The sequence below is a fragment of the Lemur catta genome, chromosome 1, assembly GCF_020740605.2.
Source record: "Lemur catta isolate mLemCat1 chromosome 1, mLemCat1.pri, whole genome shotgun sequence".
Taxonomy (NCBI): domain Eukaryota; kingdom Metazoa; phylum Chordata; class Mammalia; order Primates; family Lemuridae; genus Lemur; species Lemur catta.
The window spans coordinates 274,821,754-274,844,275 of record NC_059128.1 but is presented as its reverse complement, the minus strand read 5'-3'; the positions used below and the strand labels follow the sequence as shown (position 1 = coordinate 274,844,275).

General features: G+C 43.6%; 1 protein-coding gene across 1 annotated transcript; it reads left to right on the top strand.

Annotated features, from left to right (window-relative positions):
- The first annotated feature begins 6,205 nt into the window (after positions 1–6,205).
- C1H21orf62 (chromosome 1 C21orf62 homolog) lies at positions 6,206–22,158 on the top strand. Its single transcript, XM_045540559.1, has 3 exons — positions 6,206–6,386; positions 15,866–15,995; positions 21,199–22,158. The coding sequence occupies exon 3, from the start codon at positions 21,263–21,265 to the stop codon at positions 21,920–21,922; it is 660 nt and encodes a 219-aa protein (XP_045396515.1). The 5' UTR covers positions 6,206–6,386; positions 15,866–15,995; positions 21,199–21,262; the 3' UTR covers positions 21,923–22,158.
- Positions 22,159–22,522: the final 364 nt, after the last annotated feature.

Genomic DNA, 22,522 nt, shown 5'->3' with positions numbered 1-22,522 from the left:
GGTCTGAGTGACTAAGAGAAGCTTCCTATGAGTTGACACAGTGTTGCTAAGGGTTAGCAGAAGGAAGAGTTACTTGGGAGGGCAGAAAAACAGTCAATGCCTCCAAATTACTAGGAGCCAAGTTCAGCTGTACATAACCCTTTTACATAGAAGAGCTCTCCAAAAGTGAAAAAAGCTGTCATGTAAGGAGATAAGCCCATCATCTCTGGAAGGATCCAGACTGAGAACAAGTTACCAAACATCAAGAAGATGAACCTATTTCTAGTTGTCAGTGTTGAGTTTGTTCTCCAAGTGGGGGTGACCCTCGTATAATTGAAACAAGTGACAAGAACACATGAAGAAGATCAGAGTCAAGGACTGCACTTTCAGTAGTGCTCAAAGGAAGGAGAGACAGAGAGAGAACATGATCAATTAAAACAAGAGACACACCAGAAAAAAAATGATAGAATCACGGATGACAACGGAGGACCTAGGAAAGGTTGGCTAATGGTCACCTACCACAGAGAGAGGAAGTAGAGGAAGGTTTAGAGGGAGTCACTAGATTTGAAAAGCAAGTCCTGGGAGGACCTGCAGAGTGAAGTTCCAGCAGATCTATGTAACAATAGGATGTGACAATAGGATGAGAGCTAAGTGGCACTGTAGAGTCAGTCGAGTGAAGGTTTATTTGTTTCAGGATGAGGAGGTTGTGCACATCTGAAGCCCAAAGTGCAGACAGTAGAGATTAAGAGATAGAAAGTACAGTAGGTGCCTGGCATTTTATGGCTCTAACATTCATGGTTCTTACCACTTGACATTGATCCCCACGATCCAAGACATGTAGTAATTTTTAAATTTTGCCAAGGCACATTGGAATCACATCTGCTGAGAAACTGCAGTACGGAAGTGAGTCACTTATTTGGAGAGCATCGCTAGCCAGCTGCCCAACATCTGTCTCAGATCATGCCTCGTTACTCTCTCCTAGTCTCTGTACGTGCTGTAACTGTCGTGGAATGATAGGGACTCTGCTGCTTTGTTTTAATAGATCCAGATAAGCTCGTGGATAATGTAGCTATTAAGGTGATGCACGGTGACAAATTACTTCAGTACTTTAGAAAACCTCCCAGGGGGACTGAAATATCACTTTGATGCTTCAGGCATTCTTCTCACCATTTTATGGAGGTAATTATATATATGTGGGATACTCCAAAAAGTGGGATTTCTGAAGCTCTCAGGATACATTCCTTAAAACTATCACAACTGTAATCCCAGCACTTTGGGAGGCCAAGGTGGGAGGATCACTTGAGGCCAGGAGTTCAAAACCAGCCTGGGCAACATAGTGAGACCCTGCCTCTATAAAAAATTAAAAATAAAAAAAAAATTTAAAGACTGTTTACTGGAAGAGGTGAGGCTATCATTCTATTATAGTAGAAGCTCTCTCAGGAGTTGGGAAGGGCTAGTTTTAGCTCACAGGTAAAAGAATTTATTTTAGAATCAGGAAATAATAAAGGATGTGTCTCAGCCTGATTTCCCTGGAGAGCAGAACAGAGATACTCAGAAACAGGAGTGAGGGAGAGGGCAGCAGTGAGAGGCAGCACAAAGTCTGTCACTGAGGTGCTTGATCCCATGGGCCACCTGAGGAGCCAAATGACCATGTCTCAGGACAGCCTGTCTGGTGTGAGAAAGGAGGAGGTGTTTATGGGTCAGCTTCAATCCGCATTGGTCAAAGCAGCACTGCATTGAGGCATTAACTCCCCAATGCTTCAGGGTGCACTTCCCAGGGTGGCCGGCGGTGCCTGCAGCGTCCCAAGCCACAGGGAAGACAGAGTCTTTAGGATGCGGGGCACGAGGTTTGCCTCTGCATGCAGCCATTCAGAGGCAGGGCTGGTCTCCACACGTGGTGGCTGGAATTAAAGACAGGTGTGGCTGAAAGGATCTGAAGTGGTGCCTACAGAGTGCCTGATCCAAGATGTTTATGGTTTAAGAAGAAGAGCGTTGGCGAGAGCACGATGGTACAATAGCCCAGCCTGGTCCTGGCTCCCCTCTGTGGCTCGGCCTTCCCACAAGGATGGGAACACTGATGGCAGCGAGTATTTGACACACGTGGAGAAGAGTTATCAGAGCCTCGGGGCAAGAGCTGGCTGGAAGACTTGTGGGATAGCGTCAGGGGTTCATTTGAAGCCCAGCTGTAGGAACAGTTGGTTCTTTGCATTTTTCCCGTGAGTGCCTGTACCCTGAGGGTAGGAGCTGAGAAAGCGGGTGGCGCGGGTGACCCAGGGGGCCTGGCATGGAGCAGAGAGCAAAGGTCATGGGGGGGGGGTTCCCGAGTGGGGGTGGGGCAGCATGGAGGCAGTGGGTGATGGAGTCAAGGACGGATGAAAGAGACAAGGTAAAGCCAGTTTTCTGGAGGTTTCTGTGAGAATGGAGCAGGGGGCAGCGTAGGAAAAAAAATAAACACAGAGCTCTGTGTGGACAGCAAGGTCTAGGGCACTTCAAGGCCACTAGGTGAGGACATGAATGTCCACACCCTGCAACAAGTTGAAGTTGCCAAAGAAGGGGTTGGGAAGGGACGGGAGAACCTGCGATGGCTCCTGAAGTTGCACAGGACGGAAGAGACAGTCATAGAATCTACTGGTAGTGATTTCACGGCAGTTACGTAGGTGGAGTTGGAAATAGTGGAATTTGAGGCCTTGTGGTAAAGGGCATGTTCATTAACAATCAAAGCAATTGATAAAGTTTGAAAACAAAGCAAGATTTACTTCAATGCAGACTCACACTAGATGTCATTTCTTCAAGATAGATTGGAAAGGTGGGTGCAGATTTTCCCTTTTACTTAACACACTGGCTATTATCTAAATGTGCTCTCAGGAACCTACGTGGCTTTCGTGATTAAAAAAGAAAGGAAACAAAAACTAGTCAAGGACAAAACTAGAATTCAATCCCATCACGAACAAACACTTGTCCACCACCCGTTGGCTCCGCAGCTGAGCAAATCAGGCAGTCTAAGGTGTGGTTTTATTAGTTTTCCCAACATTCATTTTTGCTAAATCAACTTAAATGACATGACCCAGTTAACACAAAGAACAAATGGAAGTACATGCTTTAAAATGATAGGGAGAGATAAAACCTATGGTAAATGTTTAACGTGCCACACACAAAGACGCAGCAGCATTTTGTCAGTGGCTACGTGCTTGGCCTTCGGGTTTCCAGGGAGGTACCTGTCCCCCCATCTCTGCCTTAAGCCCAGTGCCTCACTAAGCAAGGTCTAGGAAGGTATCCGGGTCATGAATAAAGTGACAAAGAGTAATAATTATAATAGCTACCATTATTGACTGCTTTGTATGTGCCCAGTTTACACTAAATACTCACTGTCATTTATCTTAGTCCTTAAAGTGGAAGAGGCAGTACTAGCAAACTTCCACTTACCTTGTATTGGCCAGAACTAAGGCACTGGTGTGTCTTTCTGTGTTCTTAGTTATAGACAACAGAGTCCACTCTAGCTGGTTTAAACCAGCTAGGATTTTCTGAAGACATACAGGTAGTTCCTTGAGTCATTGGAAGAAATGGACTCTGGGATGAACTCTCAAAGTCACCATAGAATTGGGCCATCCAAGAAGCTGCTGCCTCTCCCACAATCAGGAAGTTTCTGGATGAAGAGGACACATTCTCCAACACGAAGCCAGTGACACTCAGAATCATGCCACATCTGCCACAAGCAGGAAGCAACTCAATCAGAAAGCCACCCCCACAGCAGCTAGTTCCCAGGCCATGCCATCCTGAGACCCCTGCCAGCAAGATATGCCCAATACTCTCTTCTCTCTCATCTCACTCAATTCCCAAAGTCTCATGGTCCACCCTCCATGTGACTATGTTCTAAATCAAGTATAAATAATTAACAAAACTTAAATCATATCTGGAATCCCAGCTGCAAGATACTCTGCTGAGTTGAGGATTGTAGCTTTCCAGTCTCTATAGTAGAGGCAGGCAAGAGAGAAAGGCGTTGGAACAGAGGTTGAATACGCCAATCCATTGGATTAGCCACGGTTGCTCTGGGAAGTTGAGGCACCTGGTGTATCACTGGCCAGCCTTCCCCTCCCCCATTCTTTGGCATCCTGTCCACATGTATGATCTCATTTAGTCCTCACCTCAACCGTTCTACAAGGTATCATTATTTCCACTTTACAGATAAGGAAACTGAAGCTCATAAAGTTTAAATAATGCACAAGAAGGTAACAGAATCAGGATTTGAACTGAGATCCGTTTTGCTATTCTCATATAGTAGAATTTATGCATCTGTGTTGCTGAAACTAAACACCCAACAGCAGTAGACTCTGTGTATGCACAATCCCCTTGATCCTAAGTGTGATTCACTGGCTTTCAAAATAGCTGGATAGGCCGGGTACTTTCCCATCTCCAAACCTTTGCTCCAGCAATTTTCTTAATTGTGGAGTTCCTTGATACCATGGGCCACCTGAGAAGCCATGTGTGTAGGAATTGTCTGGGCTGGAAGAGGAGAAGGGATTTATCTATCAGTGGTCAAAGAATCACTCCACAAGGCATTATTGTCTATTCCCCCTATATCTGACCACCCAGATCCTAGCCATCCTTTATGGCCATCCTTTAAGGCCCAGATAAAATACTCCCTTTCCACAAAGACTTCAACATCCTTGGGAAAAGGTAGCCCTAACTTCTCTAAGACTCCCATATATTATATTTGCACCTCACTTCAAACATTTCTCCCAATCAACTTATATAGCTGCCCTTTCTGTCTTCCTTAAATACAAAAAACATGACATTTATCTCTGTGTCTTTTAAATCTCCTGGCACAGTGCATGTGTGTGGTAAGGATTCACTGGATGGATAATCAATGAATGAATGAATTTCCCTAGGGAAGTGCTCGCTTCTTTAAAATAGTAGATAGGCCGGGTGCGGTGGCTCATGCCTGTAATCCTAGCACTCTGGGAGGCCGAGGCGGGTGGATTGCTCGAGGTCAGGAGTTCAAGACCAGCCTGAGCAACAGCGAGACCCTGTCTCTACTAAAAATAGAAAGAAATTATTTGGCCAACTAAAAATATATATGGAAAAAATTAGCCGGGCATGGTGGCACATGCCTGTAGTCCCAGCTACTCGGGAGGCTGAGGCAGTAGGATCACTTGAGCCCAGGAGTCTGAGGTTGCTGTGAGCTAGGCTGACGCCACGGCACTCACTCTAGCTGGGCAACAGAGCGAGACTCTGTCTCAAAAAAAAAATAAAATAAAATAAAAATAAATAAATAAATAAAATAGTAGATAATCTGTATCCAAGTAATTACAAATCAATTGCTCTAGTCCCCTAGTGTTTTTAATTAATGAGACTTTCCTCCATCACCACCGTCCAACTCACTTCTGCCATATTTAGTGAGTCCTCATCAGTTGCTAAGGACTGAATGATTGCATCTCCCCAAAATTCATATGTTGAGGCATAATCCCCAATGTGATGGTATTAGGAGGTGAGGACTTTGGAAGGTGATTAGGTCTTGACAGTGAAGCTCTTATGAATGGGATTAGTACCTTTATAAGGAGCTCAAGAGATCATAGGTCTCCCTTCCACAACGTGAAGACACAGCTAAAAGGCACCATTTATGAACCAGAAAGTGGGCCCTCACCAGACACCAAATCTGCCAGCACCTTGATCTTAGACTTCTTAATCTCTAGGACTGTGAAAAATCAATAAAGATACCCAGTTTATGGCATTTTGTTATAGCAGCCCAAATGGACTAAGACATCAGTTAATGTATATAGAATATTTTTTACATATTTATCTGTTTTGTGGCTTCTGATATATTTTTTTTAAATTGAACTTGAAAAAAAGACAGAACACAACTACATCTTGGGAGTTGAAATTAGTTCATTTTCCCTTTGGAGCGACCACAATAGGACACTTTTTTAACACAGTGCAGACATTTGCCTTAAGTAACAATTCAACAGCCTGAAAAGAGTGGAACAAATTATGAAAGTAAAAGTATCAAGGAGTCTCTACATTCTACATTTAATCCATTCAATTTCCTGCTACAATAGAATTTCTTCCAATTGTGTCAATCCTTTGGGGTCAGCCTACAGCAGCAGTCTCCTCACTTTCTTCTAGAAAATTCCCAGTTTAGAATCCCAAAAGAGTGGCCAGCAGTTGCCAGGGCAGGTTCTCTCCTGCCTGTGGTTAAGGAAACTGGTAGGCCAGCCACTTCCTCCTGGTTGCCATGGAAATGACCAGGCCGCTGGCCCTCTGAAGACGGAAAAGAACAGCAAGTGCAAGACCACGCATTCCACCCGACTCCACTCGCAGATTAAACCAGCTGTCAAGCCAGGGTGAAAGATCAGTGGCCAGGCAGAGGTCTGCCAGCAGAGAGGCAAGGCCTCGCCGTGGAACTCCGAGATGTAAGTAAATTCTTTGTTCTTCTTTTTTAAAAAGCATGTCTAGTTTGACAGACAGTGTTTAATAGCTTCAGAATTCCTACTGCATGGCAGGAACTGGGATGGTTTGAAGAGCCGCTCTCAGGGTCACCTCCTTCTTGTTGCATTTGCATTTCCTGAACATATGTACACAGATGGGTGGTTTTCACTACAAAACACTTTTTTAGGCTTCCAGGTATATGAATTGCTCTTTACTGAGATCCTGCCTCTAAAAGGAAACCTTTTCAGTGCATTAGCAAAGAATGAAACGATCTTCTCATTTACACCCTAAATAGATAAACTCACTTGAGGCTAATATAACAGATATCTCCATAGAATCTGAGCTTCTTGCCTCTATTTTAAAACATCTGGCTATACTGTTGCTCTTCAATGCTAAATAACAATTAAATAAAAGAGATATGTATCACATCTCTTTTTCTTATTGTGATCTCAAACAAAGAAAAGTGGGAACTCTCAAAACATCTGCTTATATTATTTCTTGGCTCTGTTTTTATCTTTTGATAATATTATATTTTTTGCCTATTTACATGCTAGGCTTTATAGAGTTTACTTACTAGAAAACAAAGAAAGAGAAGAAGAAACTAAGTTTAGATGAGCATTAACATTTGGACTAGATAGTTCACTTTTTTAAAAAAAAAATTGGTATTTTATTCAAAAGTAGAAAAAATCTGATAAACAGTGTAGCAAAAGAGGGAGATATTTTAGTTCAAAATTAGTAGACCATACACATTCCTGCATATATTTCATTGTTTAATAAGCATGTTTTTGGAAAGTTTTTAGGAAAAAGTATGTTGGTGTATATTAGGGAAAGGAAATGTTTCAAAAACATTGTGCATAATATTTATAAAAGTCCCATCTTTAAAAACATACCAAAAAAACAGACCTCAGTTGTTTGAATATTTTTTACTGAAAAGCTCAATCCTTGAGAAGTTTTCTAACCTTTTTTTTTTTAAACTGAATAATGCAATATGTTTGGAAGAAAAGAAAAGACTTCTTATTAAATTTTTTTCTGACAGAAATGGGCCATTTTCTGAAAATAACAGTTTCAATAAAGTATTTATGGAAATGAGTGCTTTTCAAGAACTCACTTGGATTTCCCAACTTTCTTTTCCACACCGATATTTTTCATTGCTTAAAGCTACTATGCTATCAGCTTTTAAAATTCAGTGCCCAGTGGCTCGTGTCTGTGTTGGTGTCTGTGGGAGCCAGTGAGTCAGTGGGGAGAGCAGACAGACCTCACTGTCCTGTGGGCGGGGGACCAGGGGCAGCTGTGCAGAGCTATGGATTTGAACCCCAGTGACGCAGTTAACCGAGCGTACACCAAGTCACTCAAGGGAAAAGCCTGCAGGGTTTGCACCCATTGGTTAATTCACTTCTGCAAGGATCTGTGTCAAGTAGAAAGGTACAGTAGCCACGTATTTCAGTTAGGACTTGTAGTGGCTCGCACGCTGAGACACTCTTTGGCCCGCATTCCATGCCTATGCTAGCAGAAGTCGCCCTGGGGTCAGATTGGCCTCTATTCTGACTATGAATTTCAACTTATTTATAAATGTTCCTGTTTTAAAAAAAAAAAGTGTTTCTGAAATGTTCTGTATAATAGAACCCAGGGATTCTTTTTGTTCCTTTCTCATTTAGTGTCTCCGTTCATTTTGTGCTGTTATAATAGAATACCTGAGACTGAGTAATGTATAAAGAACAGGGATTTACTTCTTATAGTTCTGGAGACTGGGAAGTCCAAGGTCAAGGGACCTGCATCTGGGAGGGCCTGCTTGCTGCATCATCCCACAGTGTTAGGTGGAAGGGGAGAGAGAAAGGGGGAGGGAGAGAGAAAGGGAAGGGGAGAGAGAGAGATGGAGGGAGGGAGCCAAACTCATCCTTTTATCAGGAACTCACTCCCACAATGACCAACCCACTCCCACAGTCATTGCATTAATCCGTTTCTGAGGACAGAGCCCTTGTGCCCTAGTCATCTCTTAAAGGTCCCACCTCTCAAGACTGTTACATTGAGGTTAAGTTTTCAACGTATGGACTTTGAGGGACACGTTCAAACCGTAGCATTTAGCACGAAGTTTCTGTATCCATTCAAGGTTAAAGGCCACAGAGTTCGGTAATAGAATACAAAGCATGAAATTTCACTTGAGTAGACACAGGACCCTGGGTAGGAAATAGCACCGTAATTTCCACCTGACTCCCTAGAGTATATTTGGCTGTCTGGGTTCAAATTTTAGTCATTATTAACTGGTTCTGTGACCTTGGACAAGTTATTTAACCTCTCTGTGTCTTCATTGTCTCATATGAAAATAGAGCCATGCCCAGCTAGCTCAGTCAGCAAAAAAGAAAGAAAAGAAAAGGAAAGTGGAGCCATAATATCTGCCTGTAGGATTATTGTAAGAATTAAATAATATTAAACATGTGAAGTACTTAGAACAGTACCTGGCACAAAAGAAGTACTTATTAAATATTATTAGTAGTAAATTTAAAATATGTGGAATTCTTGATGTTATTCAGTTTTCAACTTACATGTATCTCTCATGTGTTTTACTTTAAAGTATGTTGCCTCTTATTAATGACCATTTTCTATATTTAGCTTAGCCTTGAGAAGGCAGGGCTGAGGGATGGTAAGTTATTGATACAGTAACATTTCTCCTTAACGTGGGAACCTGAACTTTCTTGAGAAGGAAGAGCTGTATATTTGACATGTTAAGTTAGAAATGTCTACTAGACATTCAAGAAGAGCCATCCAGTAAAATGCTGGACATACGAGCATGAACCCCAGGGACATCTCAGTTAATCAGCAGCATATAGGTGGTATTTAAGTCCATGGAGTGATGAGCAGGCATCGAGGGAGGACATGTACATAGAGAAGAGGGCCAGGCATAAGCCAGGGGCATGCAAAAGTGACAGGGCAATAAGATTAGATGACAGCCAAAGAAACCAAGAGGGAGTAACTGTTGAAGTAGCAAGACAACCAGGAGAATGTGGTGTCGTGGAAGAACAGAAAGTTCTTTGCTCAAGAAGAAGGGAGTAGGCAACTGTGCACCAAGTGCTGGTGAGAAGTCAAGCAAAATGAGACCAGGAAATTAATCACTGCATTTGGCACGTGGCGGGGAGGGAGTCACTGGGAACCCGATGATAATGGTTCCAGTGGAGTGACTGCAGCAAAAGTCTGGCATTTTGGAGTGGCTTAAACATCTAACACAAACAGGTACTAGACTCTGTATGATAAAAGATGTGGTTACGAAAACTGTTGTTAATTTATCTTATGGCACACTGATGTAGCACTCTAAGCAAGACAGGTTGGAGTCAAGCAAGAACTGTGAACTGAGCCTCTAGCCTAGTAAAGTTTCATGAAAGAGGAGAGATTAGAAGACAATTTAGTAGCTGAAGGTAGTTTCTTAGTGGAGAAGAAACAGAAATTATCCCCCAAAAACAAATAAGCAGCATGGGGAAGGAATCAAGTCCAGATCTGAGAATGAGAAAACACAACAAAGCCCTGAGACACCACACACACACACACACACACACACACCCCTCAGGATTTGTTCCCATGGTATTCCTTGATGCCTCTTCTTTTCCACTTTTTATCTGTTTCCCATAAAAGGATCACTTATCATTTTCTCACTTGCATCTCTGAAATGCCTGGTCTCCAAGATCATCAAGGAAACCAGAACCTTCTCTGTGGCCAGGAGGTCTGAAGAATTAATTCATCTGGAGTCGTGTCCAGACACCGTTTCACCGGCACTTGGTTTAGCCCAAATTGTGATGTCCAGATTATCTACTGGAGCTCCGCTGTTGTCACTAATCTTCAAAGAGTCACCAGTGAGAACAGGGGCACTCTTTTTAAATAAAATTCTCATTTAGGAATAGTTTTAGGTTTACAGGAAAATCATGACAACAGTACAGAGAGTCCCCCACAGAGTGACTGACTTACATTAGTGTGGAACGTTTGTCACAATTAATGAACCAATATTGACACAATTTAAACCAAAGCCCAAACATGATTTAGATTTCCTTAGACTTCACCTAATGTTCTTTTTCTGTTCCAGGATCCCACATCACCTTGAGTTGTCCTCCCCTGGAGGCATTTTTAAACTTTAAAAGACCTTTTAAGAAAGCAACAAGGTTTCAATGTTCTTTGGTTCCAATATTCATAACTAAAACCTCCTAAGGAAACTTTAATTCTAATTTTTTTCTAAACTCTGATGGTTGGAACTCCAACTTGAACACAGATGAAAGGCAAAAGGCACAAGGCTTATGTCTTGAGGTAATAGTTCAAGTTGCTTTATGGGAATGTAATAATGTACAACTGCAAGTGGAAGATCTGAACCCCTTTTTATTGTTCCGGAGGCAGGTAATTATAACAGTAAAGGCCTGCCAGCCTTTTTTGTTTCTCATCTCTTAGCAAAGGGATTAGTGTCTGACTCATTTTTCCTTGGCAACCTTGCACTCACATAATATCGGCCCAGTAATTTGAGCAAAGCTCTCCCTGAGTTAGCTTTGCAAGACTGGACTCTGAAATGTTTGGTTGTGAGGGAGTTTTGCAGCAGGGGCTGTTATAATCCCTCCAGCGAGAGCAATTAGGGAACTGGGTTTGTGATGCTCCCAAATACCTGTGAGACCAGCCTATGCTACCTCTGCTCGTGTTTCCCAGAGGCCCTGGAGGGCGTGTGGCACGGGATGAGAGGGACCTGACTTGGGGCTCATGGTTTGCACCCTAGGCAAGTGTGTTTCATCCATGTCTCCATCGATTCCCAGGAAAGTTGTAAGGCAACAACAGACCTAGACAAGGTTTTTCATAAAGTCCCAGGAGGTTGAGGGGTGCCTCCTGGGACTTTTGCCAGATGTCACTCAATGGCTTTCAAGGATGACGCACAGCCAAGGCACAGGAGAGTAAGCTCAAACTCCCATCCTCTCACCCATCCACAAAAACTCTTTATGGTTTCCCTGTCATGACTTGGCCATATGATGAAATTCGTGCTCAAGAAGAAGATGAATTTTGCTTGCTGATGTGATAACACTCCACAACCCTAGGAGGTAAAAGGCAAAAGAGAAAGTAAGAGATCAATAACAGGCATCGTTGATTTAACTCCTGCAGGGATTCATTTGGATAATATAAATATTTGTGCAGTGATTCTATGTGTCAGCCTCTGTGCTAAGGATGGGGGAAACCACGATCAGCAAAAAGACATCAGAAATCTGACTCCTACAGCCTACAAATGGCAAGGGGGGGCCACGTCCCATCAGCAAATTATAATGGTAGGTGAAACTAACACCCAGTTGAAGTCAATGCGTTTGAAACACAAAATATCTACTTTTTAGTTGGTTCTTACTCATCTTAGTCTAGAAGCTCCTTAATCTATTTGTATGATTAAATTAATTTAATCTCAAAGCAGTAATCCAACTGATGCCTGAAGAGATTCTGGCTCCACCAGCCAGAGGGCACAGATAAGAGTAAATTAACACTAATAGCTTGTGCTTTGCTGGCTAGAGCTGCCACCTACCTGATACAGGTGCTGGCCTCCTCCCCACCACCGTGGGTACAAGGTAGAGTCTTCTCCAATTGTTTCTTAGAGTCCCAAGGAGAGTCGTCGGCATTGCCAGTGCTCACAATGGTCCTTTCATAGGCTCCTGGCCCCAACCCCGCCTTGGGTGTTGACTGTCCCTTGCCTCTGCCGTGGGGCTCCCTGCTGATTTGATGACCAGGGAGCAATGTCCAGGGGTGGCCCCAGTCTGATCTCAAGGAGGGGTCAAATGATACTGCTTGTCCCTCATTCCTCACTGTGCTGAAGCTGTGCTCTACTCAGTACAGAAGTGGGGAGAATGCCTCTGTCCTCCGCCCGGTGTCACACTTTGTTGCCTGGGCATGGGCCACTTGGGTCCCACATCTCAGAGTTCTTTAAAACACTTCATGCAGCCTCTGCTCGCAGCTCCACTGGACTCAGCCTAATGCATCAGTTCGGGCTGAGAAGACACAAGTGCTGCTGTCCCATCCTTCTGCCCATGCCTGCCTAGGCCCTCGCATGTCACCTTCACTCGTCTTTCGTTTTCAAAAATTCTACTTTTGCAGATAACCACCTGGAGATGGTCACCCCCTCAATTCATAAGACATGTCCATAGAATGTGGGACATAATTACCCTCAGAGCGTATGATCCAGTCTAGCGAGGGTAGCCACATGAACAACTAGCAAACGCTGCGTGGCCATGAATAAAAAAGGGGTAGTTGGTTTGGTCCAAAGGGATGCTTTGATGTGGTGGTTTGCTTTCCTCATAATCTCTGTATTAGTCTCCTACTGCTGCTATTTCTACGAATTGAGTGGCTTATAACAACACATCTATATTTTCTTACATCTCTGGGTGTCAGAAGCCCTAAATCAGTCAGACTAGGCTACAGTCAAAGTGTCCGTGGGGCTGGTTCCTTCTGGGGACTCTATTCCTCGACTCTTCCAGCTTCTACAAAAAGAGGCCTTTTTGCTGTATTCTGAGCCTGTTCTCTAGTGAAATTTTTGATAGAAGTAATGCATTAAATGAATTGATTACTTTAGATATCTTTATATCTTTGGGATGCCCTGACAGAGCATGCTAATATATTCTTATTTTCATTATAATTCTAACATTACAAAATATCACAGTTTATGAGTAGTACTGTAGTACTCTGTAGATTGCAGTATACTTATGCGTAGTAGTGGGAGTACTTGTGAATAGCACTAGTAGACTGTGTATCTATAATCACATGCATCTTGCTTTGCTGTACTCTGATCTTGTGTGGTAGGCTCCCCATCCCACGCCACACTGAGAGAAGTGAGACTCAGAAAGGCTCTCTGACTGGTCCAACTATGTACCATGAGTTGAACCTGAACAATCACAAAGATTTTTAAATTATGTCCTCTTAAAACCCAGACTTCATGCTTGAAGCTAACGTTGCCTAAATTCCAACTTATAAAGACATGAACTGTTACTTCTTTCTCGAGATGAGCAAATATACCAGATGATAGCATATAATTTAGATCCTACATATACGTCAAGCACGATACCAATCATATCATTATTACTGTGAACTCAGTTCCTGCCTTTCCCAGTGAACTGCGTAAGCCACAGTGACAGGGAAGTGATCTTTACCAACAGAGATGCGCAGAGCAGTGACTTCAACATCAGACACTTGTAAGGGCATGTGAAAATTCAGTGGCTCATACCAAGGATGGGGGGGTGTGCTGTTGTGGAATGTGAAAAAGAAAGAAAAGACAACACATATCACAGTAAGAAAACACTGGGGAGAGACCCAAATTAACTTAACTTTCAACTTTATAAGCTTTGAAATATCAAACCACAAGGATATCATCCTCTCCTTTTAGATATCATCTTACGGAGTGTGTGTTCCTAACCTACCTCCTGCAGTGCATTCATGGAACAGAGCCAAAGAAAAGAAAAATGCTAAAAATCCTTTTGTTCAAGAGCTTTTCAAGATCCTACACCTAAAGCCTTCACACGGTGCCTCTGTGAGCAACTCATCCACGTGACACAGAAAGGCCAGTGTTCCTCTGTGACCTAAATGCAAAGGGACATTGCACAGCCATAGACAAGGGGAACAGGTGACCACTCATTTCTGGAGCTCTGCAGTGGAGTCTCCACCCCACACTCCTCCCATGCCTCCTATTTCATCCTTGCTGTCCCTCTAACAAGGGACAAGGGAGGGAGAAGGCTTAAAGCACACATACCTTTGGGCAGGAATGTGCTGGTTTAGATTCCTATTAAGGCTTAAATGACTGGTATTGGATTCCTATCTGAGAGCAGGTTTGCGGCATTGGGCACCTAGAAGGAATGGATGAGCGGATGATCAAGGAATTAAGATGAAAGTGCATCAAGGTGAACCCGAGGACTGGAGAGACACTCTACTTTACAGCCTGCCCATAACCAGTCCTCGCCTGCAGCTGGGCTTGCTGCCCGTCTCATGAAACCACCCAGAGCCTCCTGACTCTGAGAATGGTGCTTTTCTCATGGCTGGCAGGGCACACGGCGGGTGTCCCCAGGAGCACAGTGCCCAGGCAAGTTGTGTTGGGAAGCTAAGAATTAGCTGCCCATGTGGGCTCTCCTGCTTCCCGTGCCACTGGTTCCCTCCGAGGGTTCCGGCAGGCATCTCAAGGGCGTGCTCGCTGGAGGGAAGGAGTCTCGTCCTCCTCCCACCTCCCCAACCTTACTCTCTTGGTCCTCTCTGTCCCCCTGAGGATTCCAGATATGAAAATACATTGATCTGGAGTGCCTGGAGTCAGAGGGAGCCAACAAACGGAGATGTGTAAACTTCCAAAGAACATACAAAAGAAAAGTTGTTCTCATACTGAGAACTCACTGTCCTATCTCTGATGTCTTCCCCTCCAAGTCAACCTCTACCCAGCAACTTGTGTTATCTTCTTTAAACACAAATCTAAACAGCTTTCCCCTGCTCTAAACCTTCACCAGCTCATTTTTGTCTCATGCAGGGGCCTCTAAAGAGGGTGTTTACACCAAAGGGCGTGTGCAAGCCAAGCCAGTGGGATACAGCTGAAAATATCCAAACTTTAATTTTTCTTTATTTTTCATCTCAATTTTTGAAAAAATTCTACTGTTTGTGTATTTTTTTAAATAGATAATATATTAATATAAGTATGACAACATGTACGGCCTTTATAAATAAATACATCTACTGGGGGAGGTTTTTAAATTTTTTATTGAAGATCAGAAGAGTTTGGAAGCCAAATTGCTGCCAGTGTAAAGTCCAGACCCCTTAGCTTGCCCAGCAAGGTACAATTGAGCCCTGTCCTGCCTATGTTCCCAGCCTCCTGGGACCTAAGACATCTTAGATTTGCACTAACCATGCCAAGGACTTAAGTCATTCTGAGATTTTACTCAGGTGACCCTTATATCTGCACTGTCTTGCCCTCCCTAACCCCAGCCCCTTCTCTACGTGGCCCAAAGAGTGCCCCCTTTGGGAGTCCTTCCCATTTCTTCCTGCTCAACACTTCATCTGCATCTTTAATAAGCACTATCAATACTTTTGTCTTATAATTAGTTGCCTAGTTGTTTGTTCCCAGAGTACATTCCAAATTCCTTGGGTAAATTTCAAGTCCCTTGAGGGCAGGGATGACGTCTTCTTTGTTTTTAATAATACTTTCCCACAACTTAGACCATTGCCTGGCACCCAATAAATGTTCTCTAAATGTTGATTTCTCATTTTATTTTGAGAAAAGAGGATGTAAAAATCATAAATTGCAAAACAATGTTAGCACCTGCTGTATTAGTCAGGGTAGCCTAACTGCTTTAACAAACTTCAAAATATCCACGGCTTAGAATAGTTTAGGTCTATTCCTCCCTTACATCACGTATAAACTCCATTAAGAGGGAGAGGGATGTGCTCTGATCCATACAGTCATTCAGGGACTCAAGTTTTCATCTGTAGTTCTATCATCTTCCAGGGCCATTATGTCCACCATGGAATCTTCCACCATATTCCATTGGCCAGAACTCAGTCACGTGGCACCACTTCACTGCAAGAAGCTTGGAAATGAAGTCCAATGGTGTGCCAACGGAGAGAAGAAGACATGGGTATTAGTGGGCGCTGGAAGTCTCTGACATAGCTGGGTCATAAGACACAATAAGTGGCTTCATGCAACATGACAAAAACTCAGGTGGTGTCAATGCAGCTAAGTTTTTCAGTCAAGATGCTAAAGACTGTGTATTGTCATTAAATCTTTGAGTCTTTCAATCACTGGACATGTTTAAAAAAAGAGAACTACTATTCAGAGTCAATTTAAATATTATTTTTGTATTGCAGCTAACGAAGTCGCAAGAGCAATTAACACTAGCAGCCAGCTTCACGAAGACAAAGAGTTCTGAATTGAACAGATACAGACATCAGTTAGTTCAAAACAAATTCCACACAGATTCCTTCTCAATCTAGGATTACACCCAACATTTAGATAATGTTTACACTTGGCTCCAAAAGGAATACTTCAAACTGGACTAGTTCTGTTTACAAGAAGATATTACTAGTAAGGAGATACTGTGTCAGTGGGAGGATAGCATTTGGACCATTTGCCCAAAACAAATTTGAAATGTCATAAATAATGATGTTTTGAACTCTTAACACAAAAGACAAAAAATATATAATTGTGGAAAAATCTAGTGACATTCTCCAAAACCTTACAGCAATTAAAAATCAAAAGCAATTAAAAATTTAATTCAGAAGTGAGTTTAGGCCGGGCGCGGTGGCTCACGCCTGTAATCCTAGCACTCTGGGAGGCCGAGGCGGGTGGATTGCTCAAGGTCAGGAGTTTGAGACCAGCCTGAGCAAGAGCGAGACCCCGTCTCTACCAAAAATAGAAAGAAATTATACGGCCAACTAAAAATCTATATAGAAAAAATTAGCCAGGCATAGTGGCGCCTGCCTGTAGTCCCAGCTACTCAGGAGGCTGAGGCAATAGGATCGCTTAAGCCCAGGAGTCTGAGGTTGCTGTGAGGTAGGCTGACACCACGGCACTCATTCTAGCCTGGGCAACAAAGCGAGACTCTGTCTCAAAAAAAAAAAAAAGTGAGTTTAACTTGAAATAAGAAGTGATTTTTTTTATTTTAAAAGTGGAATGGCAGTTAGGGAAAAGGTTCAAATGAAGAAATGGGGAAAATAAGAGAGCCAGAAACTGATGAGATGCTCCAACAAGAGGCAGACAACCTCAAATATCAACCTGAACGGTGGCCCCAGGGTTAAAGGCAGAAGAAAGTCAGGGTCTTTCTGGTCATTTCAAGAAACACCCTGTGAAGCCAGGCCTTGGGGAGCTAAGCAAGGATGTCTCTCATAAATGCAGTCCCCAAAGTGTATCCCTGAAAAAATCCTTGAAGATTCTGAGGCAATAAAAGTGAGGGGTCTTTCAGTGAAGGAGACAATGTGGAATTCTGTGTGTATCCCACAAAATAAGACATATTCTTCCACTCTTGGAGTGTATTTTAGCAAAGTGGTTCCCAGTGTTTGCTGAGACTGTGAGAAGTAAGGGAGCCGTACTCACCCCCTGGGTCTCGTGGGCACCCACTGCTTTGACTGCCTACCCTGCCTTTTTCTGGTAAAGCTCCAAGATTTCTCTTTCTAGAACCAGCCTTTTGCCCTCTCAGTCCATTGTTTCCAGTGTGGCTACTCCTATTCATTGGCTCCAGGGCTTGGCATATTGCTCAGGAAGACCAGTGCATTTTTGCCTGGTACTATTTAAAAAGAGACATTTTTCTCTAGAGGTTGCTCAGCTGGTAGAAGGAAAACCTGGAACTGCTAGTGACCATCTTTTCCCCAGAAGGTGTGAGCTTGTCTGAGAATAAAGCCCAACACAGGAGAACTGAAAAATGGAGAGACATTCCTGACCTCTTTTTGAGTAGCTGGATCAAGCCATGCCTGAAATCCTTCTGTGACTTTTCAAATAAGTGAGCCAATTTTTTTTTTCACTCAAGCCAGCCTGAATTGGATTTCCATAACTAGCAGTCAAAAGAATTTTAGTATACTGACATTTGTTAAACTATGTTTTTTTCATTCATTCAATAAAATTTTTTGAGTCCTTGCTATGTGCTAGGCACTGTGCTGAAAACTGGTGACATAAAGCCAGAAAAGAGCTGCTTCAAGGGCAGCTTCCCAGTAGAAGAGACACTTGAACTAATAGTCACAGTACAGTGTGATAATCACTATAATGACAATTTGCATGGGGTATTAAGTCTACACCTAACTATGCCCAGGGGTGGAAGATGTCATGATAAGCTTCCTGGAGGAGGTAATGTCTGAGTAGGGGAATAGTTTTTAAGTAAGAAAAAGAAAAGGAAAATTCCTATATAATTAACATAGTGTAGCAAGAATTTGAAAAATCCAGAAGTTGGACAAGGAAGATTGACAACAATGGTCGTGGCAAGGTTGGCAATGGGACGAGGCACCAATGGGTCCCATTGGGCTGGAACCCTCTGACCCACCCTGGCCTGACTCATCATTTTCTCAGTACCCCAACTTTTTGTGTGCTTCATCATTGAGACTTGCCCCCTATACTACAATGCAAGTCCCACTTCACCCCCACCATAGGCAAAGCCACTGCAAAAAGCAGAGGCGATGTAATATATTTGCCCCCATTCTGCTTGTGCCACGCTGGAACCTGCCCCCAAATGAATAAATAAATAGTGAAACTAGGGTGTTCACAATCTATGTTCAACAAACCCAAAAGAAAGAAATTCGTGGTAGACTGAAGGAGAAAAATACCCAACTGGCACCTTTCTGGTACACCCATGATTCCCACTGTGGTCCTCAGGGATATCTGCCCCATCCGTGCACTCACCGTGAGCCTTTCTGCATTAGGCCTCCTTGTTCTGGCCTTTGGGTGCCCTGAGGTCTGGGAGGCAGGACCCATCCTGAGGTGCAGCCAGGGCCTTATCTATTGGCAAGTTGATCACAAATCGTTTTGGGGACTTCCAGTCCCACACGTTCCAGCAAACCAATATCCTGTTCTCTTCCTACCCCTTTTCCTCTTCCCTGCATGCCTCTTTCAGGTGCCGATTCCAAATAGTTTCAGCACCTGAAAGAACGAGGCAGACACTTTTCTCACCAGGTTCTGGGCTGATGCATAAATGCTCTTCCCTCCCTTTCCCTTTAAGCCTAGGGTCAGAGTGGACCAATGGTATTGACAGTATTCCTAGTTCTGAGTTGGCAGGGTTACTGGGACATGAAGTCCCAGAAACCTCTGGTGGAATCTGGGACAGCTGATTGTCTAAAATTATCTTGTAATTAATAAATTATTCACTGTTCTCTGTTAAGTGCGTAGTCACCACCACATTCTAACACTATTTAAAACAGTTAAGCCTCTTGTTCAGGGAGAATTCTGGCTCTCCAAGTTTCTCAAAGCTCTTTCCTTTATTACAAAATGTATCTATTAATAAATCCTTTAAGAAAATCCTGTGCCAATTTCAAAATAAACACAGAGCACCAGAAACTGCCTTAGCCAGTCTCCCAAATAGAATTGAATCTGTCTCTCCATGCTCTATGTGCAGTTGAGCCCTTCTCGATTCAGCCTTATTTGTCTTCCTCCTTTGAGTATCAACCCCTGGAGGACAGGATCCAGGGCTTTTTAAATTTTTTAATTTTCTTTTCTTTTCTTTTTCTTTCTTTTCTTCTTTTTTTTGAGAAGGGGTCTCACTCAGTCATCCAGGCTAGAGTGCAGTGTTGTCATCATAGCTCACTGCAACCCAAAACTCCTGAGCTCAAGCAATCTTCCTGTCTTAGCCTCCCAAGGAGCTGGGACTACACATGCATGCCACCATGCCTGGCTAATTTTCCCTATTTTTAGTAGATACAGGGTCTCGCTTTTGCTCAGGCTGGTCTCAAACTCCTGAGCTCAAGCAATCCTTCCCCCTCTGCCTCCCAGAGTGCTAGGATAACAGGAGAGCTTATTTTTATCCTCCCTGCACTCCAGACAGGCTTGTGCTTCCTGCCTGTCTACCCAATCCCTGGCATTTTTAGCTTTGGCTCCCTTGGATTTTTTATTGCCTTGTTTTGCCATCTTGTGGCTCATCTTGCACCATAAGTGTTGCGTGTCTGCCTAGCCTCTTTCCTGCTGTTACCACACTCTTTGAACATGTGTTGAACTCCTCAGACTGACCCTCTGCTCTGGGGCTCCCCTGCCCTTCCTGGCATGGTCCTGCCAACAGCTCTGGGCCCTCCTAGCCAGAGGTCTCATTCCAAGTATCTGGCCACACCCATGGAGTTCAGTAAATAGAAGTGAACTGAATTGTATTGTTTGGTGTCTCTCTTAATTATCGGGGAATTCAGGGGAAATTCGATGATTTTTGCAAAACTGAAATCTTGTACCCTCTTCCACAATGATGATCTTATTCCAATCATACCCTAAAGGAGGACCATGTATCTATTATACACCAGGCACTGTAGGGCACTTCCACTAATCTGGACATTGGCATTGCTCTTTAAATTATGCATGCATCTCTACTAGATCCGGATCCTTTCGCAGTGCTTGTATAGGGTTTTGCTTTGGAACCCTACGATAAATTGCTTGATAAAATCAATTCATAAAATTTGTTCTAGCATAGAAGTAGATGAACCAAGATAATTGTGTTTAATTGGTGGATGACTAGTCTTTTCATAGTCTATTAACACAGTTACATAGTACATTTGTAGGAGGCCAGAAAAAAGGACCCATAAGTAGATTAATATAATTGGGGGCTGGGGACACATTTATCTACTTAGAAATTAAAGTTTACCATTAACTAAATGCTTCGTTGGTATTCATGCTATGTTGTTTAACAGGTAGTGCTTGGGTAGCTGAATCCAACAAGGAACTGTTTGTCTCCTGAATTCCAGGAAGTCAGATATTGAGGGGGAGGAGGGCATGTGCATGTTTAAGGGGTTTACAGGTACTAATGACGAGTAACTGGATGTTTGGAGGATGTGCTCGCTCAAATAACTCCAAATCCCTGCCTGTGTGCGGTAGGTCTCCTCTCTGGCGTCTGCTCTGGCTCTCTCGTGGGCATGTTGGTCTCACTGTCAGCAGACATCCTTGGGAGTTTTATGCCTCAGATGAGCAGAGTTTGGAGGTTGGGCTGCCATTCCTGGTGAGGCTCTGAGAAAAGAGCTTTCCCCGTGCTTGAGCTTCGAGCCCTGCCTGTCTTTATGAGAACTGCAAGAGAGGGAAGTTCATCCTTGGTTACTCAGGGGACTCCTTTTCCATTAGCTGTGTCTTTCTACTGAGAGGTTGTGATAACAGAGTTGCATATTTTCTTGCAGGTGAGTTCCGGCGAATTGGCTCAGGGAGGGGAGACACAAACACACCGGCCCCCACTGGGCAAGAATGGCACCACCTCCCGGGCACTGCCTCCTTCTGCTCTGCGCCCTGGGCACCTTTGCGCTCAACCGCTTCGCGAGAGGCCAGAGGAATAGCACGCTCATCTTCACGAGGGAGAACACCATTCGGAACTGCAGCTGCTCTGCCGACGTCCGGGACTGCGACTACAGTCTGGCCAACCTGATGTGCAGCTGCAAAACCGTCCTGCCCTTCGCCGTCGAGCAAACCAGCTACAACGGCCATCTGACCATCTGGTTCACAGACACGTCTGCGCTGGGCCGCCTGTTGAACTTCACGCTGGTGCAGGACCTGAAGCTTTCCCTGTGCAGCACCAACACTCTCCCCGCCGAATACCTGGCTATTTGTGGTCTGAAGAGGCTTCGCATCAACACGGAGGCCAAGCATCCCTTCCCGGAGCAGAGCTTACTCGTCCACAGCGGAGCAGACGGTGACTCCAAAGGGAAGCCCAGGTTGTTGCACAAAGGCTGGCAAACATGTATGTACATCTCATTCTTAGATACGGCTCTTTTCAACAGGGACTCCTCCTTAAGATCGTATAGCATTGAAAACGTGGCCAGCATTGCCCACGACTTTCCTGACTTTTCTTACTTTAAAACCTTCCCAATGCCAAGCAACAAAAGCTATGTTGTTACATTTATTTACTAACGTTGTAACTGTGTCCAGCTCCGAGGAACTTTGACAAACCACTGATAATTTGAACAAGGAATCTGGAAATAAGGCCACGAGATAGGTATCCCTGCACAGCCACACCTTGCTCCCTGGCCCCCATTCCCAGCAGAGCCACATGTACAAATAACCACCTCACCTCTCTCCGCTCTGCTCTGTGCTCAACTGTGTGAACTCTTTTGAAAAATAAAATAAAAAGAAACCAAAAAATCCAACTTGATTCAGTCCAGAGATATGTCTTGGGAGCCAGCTAGAGGCTAAGTCTCTGCAACTGGAAGTCTGCAGAGAAATGTCACAGCAGAAGTGGAGAAAGCAATGCACCCAGGGACTGCTTAGTGGAGCTCAACACAACCCCCCAAGAAAGGTATCTTCTTTCAGAATACTGCCTTAAATTTTTCTGCTTCATTTTGTGACATTGCTCGGAATTCCCCTAAGTAGAGAATAATAGATTTCAGAGGTTTTGAGACTTCGAATTTTACAAAATGACTAGATTCTCTTGAATTGATATTTTCCAAATACCTTGCTAAGAACAGATGCATTGAGAAGTGGGAGTTTTGAGACTGTGTGTGTTATAGGGGA

What these genes read in the sequence shown, in the direction of transcription:
- C1H21orf62 (XM_045540559.1), top strand. Translation starts at nt 21,263, where the DNA reads ATGGCACCACCTCCCGGGCACTGCCTCCTTCTGCTCTGCGCCCTGGGC.